The sequence below is a fragment of the Dipodomys ordii genome, unplaced genomic scaffold (genome assembly GCF_000151885.1).
Source record: "Dipodomys ordii isolate 6190 unplaced genomic scaffold, Dord_2.0 Scaffold21, whole genome shotgun sequence".
NCBI lineage: Eukaryota > Metazoa > Chordata > Mammalia > Rodentia > Heteromyidae > Dipodomys > Dipodomys ordii.
This window is the reverse complement of record NW_012267237.1, coordinates 6,863,681-6,872,618: the sequence shown is the minus strand read 5'-3', so window position 1 is coordinate 6,872,618 and position 8,938 is coordinate 6,863,681. Positions and strand designations below refer to the sequence as shown.

Genomic DNA, 8,938 nt, shown 5'->3' with positions numbered 1-8,938 from the left:
GCCCCTTTACCCGCCCGCGGGGAGCGCTCGGTCCTCGGGGAGTGGCCCCCACGTGGGGGCTCACGCACCCCGCCGCGCGCTGCGGGTGAGGCCGCGGACCCCGGGGGGCCGTCCCCTTCCCTGCAGTCACCGTGCGCCCCGGGACTCGCACTGTGCGACCCGGCAACCACCACCTGTTCTGGAGGCGCCTTCAGGGCGATCCCGTGCGGAGAGCAGCCGGCCCCGCTCGCTGAGCTCCGGCAAACCTCCGGCCGGCGACGCCCCTTCGCCGCCCCTCACCCGTAGACTCTCCTCTTCTCCCGACGCCCCGCCCTCCTCCTCCGCCTCCGCTCCGCGAGGGTCCTTCCAACGTGGCGCTGGCCACTGCGCATGCTCTATAGGGGCGCGAGGAGGTGGCGAGGCAGAAACCTGCCCGGTGGCGTCACCGCGCAGAGCGCGGGTGGGCGTGGCCCGCCACGTCGGCGCTTGGCGGCGCGCCCCCTGCCCAGCGGCGGTGGCGGTGCGTGCTCCCGCGCCTCCCTCCCTCAGTGCCGCCGTCCCGCCGAAGCCCGAGCGCCATGTCTTCGCCTCCCGAAGGGAAACTGGAGACGAAAGCCGGACACCCGCCCGCCGGTACTGAGTCCTTTCCGCTTTCCTCGGGGGGCGCCGGGCGGGGTCGCGCGGGCCGGGTGGGGTGGGAGGTCAGAGGCAAGCCCCACGGACCGCGCGCCCGGCCCGGGTCCCCTGCGCGACCTGGGCTGCTGACCCACAGATGGAACCGGGCAAGAGCCGTCCTCCCCGGACGCCCGCGGCCCGCGCTCGCCCCGCACCCCCAGCCGGCTCGCTCCGCTTCCTGGAGTCCCTCCTGCGGGGCCGGGCCGGGCGCGGCGCTGCGGGGTCCGCGCCCCGCACCCCGGCGCTGGGAGCCCGGACTTTGGAGAACAGAAACTTTCAGCGGAGCCTCGCTCTGGGGATTTTTCTCCTTCACTTCTGTGGTCTTCCAGCCGTCGCGAGTCTCCACGGCCGTCCCGCACGGGGCGCGCACGCAGGCGCCAGAGTGGGCTGCGCCTCGCTGGAGGCGGAGGACCCCCGCCGCACCGCCGCCCAGCGGAGCTGCAAGTAGAGAGCTGGTGCGGGGCACTCCGATGGCGTGGAGTTAGGGAAAATGTCCCAGTGGTCGGGGAAACCGTTGGGGGCAATTTTGGTTGCCTGCGTGTCAAAGAAACGGGGAGGACAGTGTGCTGAGGGCGGAGCTCAGTGTGAAGAGCCTGCACGGAGCCCTAGGTTCAACCTGGGGAGGGGAGGGGGAGAGAACACGACAAAAACAAAAATACCCTTGCAGGGCGCTGGTGTCTCCAGTTTGTCATCCTAGCTACCGGGGCAGGAGAGTCGGCCATTCTCCTAGCTCCCATTAACCACCAGAAAAACAGACGTGGAGCTAGCTGTGGCTCAAAGTGGTAAAGCTGTAACTCTGAGCCAAAAAAAAAAAAAAAAGTCAGGGACAGCACCCCAGCCCTGAGTTCCAGCCCCACAACCGACCAAAAAACAAAACCAACCCCAAAAATACCCTTCACGGGGTTTCTTTTAAAGATAACTCTGACCCTTAATTCCATGCCCTCAGATCTAGGCTGCAGAGTGAGGACCCTCTAGTTTACTTCTGCTGGAGGCCACTTACTCTCTGGGATTGAGCCTTTCTTACAGCCAATCTGCTGGAATGATATCATATCAGTGTAGCAGCAATGAAAATGCAATTCCTGCACAGCCACATGGAGCTTTTTAAGATTGGAGGGATGGGTTTACTCCCTGGGAGAAATTTCTTGCAGAATTCTGATTTTCTTTGACTTGGAAAGGAAACAGGCTTTTGAATTACAAATTTAACCAGCTTCTTTGTGCCTCCAGCAGTGAACTTTAGGCCCAGATCCTGAGATACACCACGTTCTTTCTCTAGGGTGCAAGTTTCCTCATCTGGAATTTCCAGGCAGGATCAGACACTTCTCTTCTCCCTAGGCTGTCGCTGGTGGGGCTGCCTTTGCTGATGTGACTCTTGCTGTGACTTCCTTCTTTCTGGCCCTTCCAGTTCAGTGTGGGAACACCCCAGTGTAGTACATCCTACAGATAAAACTCCAGGTGGGGCCTTTAGCCTGTGGAGCCCAAGACCTGGCAGGAGTTAGAGAAGTCAGGCTTGGTGCCCTGGTGTAAGTTTAGACTCCAGTTCTCAGCAGCACCCTTGGGTGGTGATCCATGATCTCAAACCTGCTGAGGACCTGTGTGCAAAGATTTCTTTTCCCCAGCAAACCCTGTGTTCTTGTTTAGTCTGGTGTTGCCAGAAGGCAGTTCTGCAGAGTGAAAGAAAAAAAAGAAAAGAAAGAAAATCAGGCAACCCACTTTAATAAAAATAATCAAGAATAACCAGGGGGCTGGGTGTTGGTGGCCCGTGCCTGAAATCCTAGCTACTCTGGAGGCTGAAATCTGAGGATTACAGTTCAAAGGCCAGCCGGAGTAGGAAAGTCCTTGAGACTTAACTCCAATAGACCACTCAGAAAACTGGAAGTGGCAAAGTGGTTCAAGTGGTAGAGCGCTAGCCTTGAGCTGAAGAGCTAAGGGACAGCGCCCAGGCCCAGAGTTCAAACCTCACAACTGACAAAAAAAAAAAAAAGGAATAGGAGGTGGGGGTGGAGCGGAAGAATAGCCAAGAGCACAGTTCATAAATCATGTTACCTGCCTTAAAAATGTTGGACACACTTTAAGTGTTGCAATTGAATAACATGTGTGCTGAAATCCTCAATCAGAAATAATAAAAAAAAAATCACTGAATTTCTCTTGCTGTGCTTTGTGTCTTCTCGTTGTTTTGCTGTCTGAACCAAGTCCCCTCCTGACCATCCCCATAGTACCTTGACCCCACCTCTGATTTCCTTATCACACTTACCTGCACTGTTTTTCCTCTTTTCCTGGCTTCTGGGGATACGACTCAGAGCCTGGCACAAAATACTCAGTAAATATTAGCTCCAAATGAGTCTCCTCCAGGGCCTCTTCCCTCTCCTTCTAGGTGCTTGCAGCTTTCCATCTGAGCTCTCTGCTATGCGCTATGGGCGTGGTACTTCCCTCAGCCAGCTGAGGTAGTAGAGGGGAAGAAATAGCAGCTGTAGAATTTGTTGAGTCTTACAATGTGCCTGCACAATCCAGAGCGCTTGGCACTTTATTCATTTAGCAGCCACTTTGCCATGGGGATGCCCAGGACTATCATTTAAAATACCAGCTGAGCTGTATGGAGTGAGCCATGCACCAGGTCCAGCCAGAAGAGCCTTCGCCTGCTAGGCCCTCAGAAGTCCAACATAGAACTCAGAACTTTCTGGTTGCCACCTTCCAGAAGATGAGATTATCGGTTTGGGTTGCAGGTATTTATAAAGAGTCGCAGGTGTGAGATTATGGAAGTTGATAGAGTTACAGGTACGAGATTATTGAAGGTTTACGAAGAGTTGCAGGTACAAGATCATGGAAGTTTATGAAAAGTTGCAGGTATGAGATTATTGCAGGTTATAAAGAGTTGCACTGGAGGAACATGCCATGTAATTCACAGTATTGTTACTCGGGAGTGATTGGTGGAGCTGTATCACATGTTCCCTGTATATCTTCCTAAATTCTGTCCCAATGATTTCTGACCTTCCATTGCTCCCTGCTGCAAAATATTTGCAGGGAAGTGGGCTGAGGCTGCTTGTTCTATGAGAGAGATATTGCAAAACTAGACTTGCAAAGTCAGAAGGAGGGACTGTTCTCAGAGCATCAGCATGGGCATGGGGAGGAGAAGGGAGAGGGGATCAAACTCAAGCCTGCTGCTGCTCATCTTGTCCAGCCTGAGTTTGGCAGAGATGATGGGTACAGTTGCTGGTAAATACATGTAGCCGACCTGTATCCACCTCTCCCTGTGCACACCCCCTCATTTCCCAGGGGTGCCCAAACCATGGGTAAGTGAAGTCTCATAAATCTGATATACAATAGCTTTGAAGGTTACTAATGTTACATCAGGTGCTCTGAGAAAGTAGACTTACATCCCCCATTGAACCAAGTCAAGTGGAAATATAAACATGCCTTAGTTCAAATAAAATAGGAAACATATCACTTGACTAATTTTTCATGCCCCCCCCAATTCTCTTCTTTGTTAGACTAATCAGTCTGACATCAGGCGGGGGTGCATTAAAAAAGTGTTAGTGATCATTCTCCCTGAATTGACTTCCTGTAGGAAGTTTTCCACATCACGGAGACCATTCTTTTGGTAGTAGCAAATTGAATTTGGCCTCCACTGTGTTATCCTGTTGCAGACTGGCTAAACAAGGTCTTGTGTTCTCACCCTGCTCACGGATCAGCCATTGAGGAATCCAGGGAGCAAGATACCCCTTAGTTAACTGCTTCTTTCTAGAAACTTCCAATAAGGATGGGCTATAGCGCTTCTAAGACAGGTGTAGGCTTCACCTCTGTTACTTAGCAGAAGGGGTCATCCTCCCTTCCAGCATTTCTATGTGGGCTGTTTCCCTTCCCTGCTTGGGCCACCTGCTTGTGTACGTGAAGAAGATCCACTTCTGTAAAACTAGATTCGGCGAGCCACCCAGAGGCCCAGCTCTTTGGCACTGCTATTTCAGTGAGTGGTTGCTGCTGATGGCGAGGGTGTGGTCAGGGCTGGGGTATGACCCATGGGGTCTCAGTGGCCTGCTTCCTTCCCTGTGCTAGCTTCTGTGATGATTGTGTCAAATCACAGTAAACTTAGTGTTCTCCAAATCCACAACTTAAAATTACTGTTCATATGGTAAGAAGTCGATCTCACTATGGTCGATCACACCAAGGTCTGGGTGTTGCAGGAATGGTTTCTTCTGCAGGCTACCCAGGAGAATTGGCTTCCTTGCCCTTCCCCAGTGTCAGAGGTTACCCACATGCCTTGGCTTGTGGGCCCCTCCTCATTGTCAAAGACTGAAATGGCTCCCTTTGCCCTTGTGTGCTATGCAGGCTGGCCTGACGCTTCTCTTTGCTGTGGGGTGATAACCAGAATCGTTTCTGTGTTTTAAGGCCAGTTGACTAGCCACCGAATTCCCTGGGCCGCCTAGCTCCGCCTTGCCGTGGAATATATTCACGAGTTTTGCAGCGTGTGAACCCCACTCCTCAGAGGCCATTCCCTGCAGAAGGCTGTCCAGGATGCTGTTAAATGGCCTCGACCCATCTGCAAGGGACTCTGGAGTTAGTTTGGCAGACACTAAGTCCCCTCCTCCTGACAGGTGTTTCCCGGAGCTCCTAGCCTCTGAATCTCACATTCCCTTGGACCTTTTAGACTCCCTTTCTCTCCGTACACTCAAAACTACCCAAGATGGTTGCTGCCCCAGCGGCTCAGTCATCTGCTCAACAGGGGTCCTCAGCTCGGCTCAATCACCACCCACTTGGTCCTTGGGCTCAAAGCTGTGTCATGAGCGGAACACACAGTATTGTGGCAGACCCAGCCTTCCTGGTTTGGGTCACCTCCTCAGCCCTGGGTGCCTAGGAGCCTGAGGCCTTCACCGGCTGTGATTCTTCCGGAGCCTCCACAGCTTACACCCACCTGGGTGTAGATGCCGGAATGCAGCTGCAGCTCCGTTTGTAGCACCGGCCTTACCTGCACCTGTGTGTGCATACTAGCCAACCTCTGGTGGGAACCCACCTTCTGGAGCCAAACTCCCTGGGATCCTTACAACCTGTGTCCTTTGTCCTCCACCCTCAGGCGCCTGGGCTTCCTCCCTTTGCTGGCCAGGTACTCCTCTCCTGCAGAGCTAGCTCTGCTCCAGAGACCACAGCCCCTAGGCTGTTCCCTGGGCAGTGCACGTTTGAAATCACACCCCAGTTCCACTTCCCTCTGCTCGCCTGCCAGGGTCCTGCTCTGTCTGCAATGCTAGGCTTGCTCCTCACTGAGCACACACTGGCCATTTCCTCTTGTTCTTCCCACCCGCACAAGCCTCGGGACCTGTCCCTCTGCGGTGTATGAGCATCCCTTTAACAACATTGCAGTTGCTCTTCTCAGGCAAGAGCACAGCTCGCTGCTCGGCAGGCCCGGCTGTGGCACCTGCAGTCACAGCGCTGGGGATGTTTGTCATCCACCAGGCTTCCTCACTCCCCATGGACCTGACCCAGGCACAGGGCTGCTGCAGTACTCTGATCCCCGAGACTCCCCATTCCTCCTCTAGCTTCTCAACCTGCTGTGGAGCATTAGAAACAGCAGCCCGGCTGGGGCCAGGACCATTGGCTTCTCAGATCTCCGATCTAATTGTCGGTTCTAACATTTGCTTCTGTACTGCAGCTCCCAGGAGGAAGCACCCTCCCCTCCCTATGGGGCTCTGGAAGTCACTCTGCAGAGCTTTGGCTTTCCAGAGCACATTTGTCCCTCTTGGAGGTGATGGGACCAGCACTTGTGTCACCTGAGGGGACTCTGTGCTCTGCGTCCAGCTGGGAAGGTCTGGTGTGTTTGAAATCTAGCTCTACTGTTTGCTGGCTGGGCCTTACAGAAACTTGAGTTCTTTTATTTTTTTTTTCCTGTCTCTAGATTTGCAAATAATTCTGCAACAATTACTGAGAAAAATGATTCTGCCATTGCTGTTTTATGAATAGAGTTCTAGAAACACTGGTGCAGCAATCAGTACATATGTACTGTCGTGGTTTGGGGTTTGTTGTTTGGTGGGTTTTTTTGGCAGCATGGAAAGTTAAAATGGATCTGTCTCAGCCTTATTATCACCACTTCTTATATTGCTGCATTAATCCCCAAACACACTGATTGGTATTCATGAAGTTAATTGTTTTTAGAAACTGAATTGGCTGCAAGTGCCAGCGTGGGTGAATGAACCTGGCAGTGCGCACTTACTTCAGCTGAGGAGTAGACTGCCTTCGCCAGATTGTCTCAAATGTCACCTTGACATTCGTTACCGGTTTTCTTTGTAGTGTGTTGTACAGCCTGTCTTACTGTTAGTCAGTTTGTAGAACACATCTGGGAGTTATAGTGTAAAAGTTTTTTGTCGGCAAAGTTGTGATGGTTCAGTGCTCATCGTTTTCAAGGGTCGCTGTAACAGAATAACACGATTGGACAGCTCAAACAGCAGACATTTTTTTCTCGTTTTTCTGGTGGCTGGAAGTTGAAGGTCAGCGTATAGACAGGGCAGATGTCTCCTTGGGCTGCCTGTCTCCCCCTCTGGCCGGCAGATAGTCTGGGACCTCCTCCCCGGGGTCTCACCTGGCCTTTTCTTCATGCACCTGTATCCCTAGTGCCTCTTCCTCTTACACCAGCACCAGCTCTGTTGGATGAGGACTGCTCTGAGTTTGACTTCATTACCTCTTCAGAGGCCCTGTCTCCATATACAGGAATAAGGACTTGAACATTCATACGTGGGAGGGAGCTAATAGCATTTTCCTTCAGTGTCTGATTGGCATGGGGGTAGTAGGGGGAGGTGGAAAATGTATTTTTAAAAACATTAAATGAGACAGTTATTTTAAGTTCTTACTCTGGTTAAAAACATTCACAATTCTCCAATCTAACATTTCAAAAGAGTAGAAAATCACATTAACATGCTAAGAGTTTTATTTCCAATCACCATTTCTAATGGAGTGGCAGACTACATAAGCTAGGAAAACTTAGATTAAGAAATTGCCAGCAAATGAGAGATCTTTTCTGGGTTGTGTTTTGCTTTTCAGTCTGAGCTCAAAACTGAAGAAAATCCCTAGGGACCAAAACCAAAGGAAGACCTTGTGCTATTCAGACAGCACAGGATAGGCCTCCCCTTCCCTCCCTCCCCCCCACACCCCCGTGAGGCAGGCCACAGGACCCCAAAGCCCAGCACAAAGCTGGGTGCTCAGAATCCCATCTCTGCAGAAGGTGGGGGAGGGAGAGGCCTGCCCCGTAACGCCGTAGGATAGCCAGAAGTCCTCTTGTATCAGCCTGGAGCCTGGCTAGGGACAAGAAAGTCTCCTTGAGACTTTGTAAATTCATGGTTGCTTCTCATGAGTGGAGTTCAAGTTTACATTGTGTGGTCTCCAAGTTGCCCTGTTGAGAAATCCCGCACAAGGATTTCCAGACACCTGTACCTTTGTCCTGACAAACACAGTTGCGCACCTCTGTAAAGGGCTGCTCTCCTCACTCTGGGCCACAGAATAAACCCAGAGAAGACAAGCAAAAAAGCCCACAGTCACCTGACACAGGAGCAAGAAGCTGCAGACAAAAAACCAGCCGGAGTAGACTCATAAAGACCTCAGATTGCAGAATAATCAGATATACAGATATAAGACAAGGGTGTCTGAAATGATTACAAAGGTTATTGGAAGCATGAAAAAAGAGTAAGACCTCAACCATAAGGACCTGAGAAAGTGAGGACAACACATAAAAACAAAAGCTCTAAAAATGATTAAAAGTCAGTTGATGGGATCAAAAGCAGATTTCCGAGAGACTTGCTGTCCTGGATTCTGATTTCTTTGCATAGTAGAACATGCCCTGTGCGTTGAAAGGAGGAGTGTGGCCGAGGGAGGTGTGGGTTCCAGTCCCAGACCAGGAGATTCACTGTGTAAGCTCAGCCCCTTCTTTTGCTTGCTTTTGGCTTTGCTCTTTCCTAATGGGCATTCATCTGCAAGGTTGCTGCTGGCCCTGAGGACCAGCAGGCATTTTCATCTTCCTGAGGCCTGGGCGTGGCTGTGTCTCCAGGGAAATGGGAGATAGTGAACTTGGAGTGTGCGAGCTTCGGCTGACCTTGCATTCAGCCTCTCCTTCCCGATCATCAGCATCACAGATTTGTGCTAGGCTCAGCGTATTCCAACCAAGTGGGAGCACCACCCAAGCCGGCTGCACGGGGAATGTGTGCTGCCTTTGGCAGAAGGCTCCACAGCTGTCTTGAGGTGAAGGCAGGGCTGGGGCAGGAAAACCAGGACCCTGGGGCCAGTGAGTCCCCCGAAAATGCCTGGCTTGAGCCGG

At 52.2% G+C, this 8,938-nt stretch overlaps 1 protein-coding gene across 1 annotated transcript in view; it reads left to right on the top strand.

The window, feature by feature from the left end:
- The first annotated feature begins 475 nt into the window (after positions 1–475).
- The window catches only part of Dap (death-associated protein), a 38,729-nt gene continuing 30,266 nt past the window's right edge, over positions 476–8,938 (top strand). The window contains exon 1 of the mRNA XM_013013882.1: positions 476–612. Within this exon, the coding sequence (XP_012869336.1) occupies positions 558–612 (55 nt within the window). The 5' untranslated portion in view covers positions 476–557. The remainder of the gene's footprint in view (positions 613–8,938) is intronic.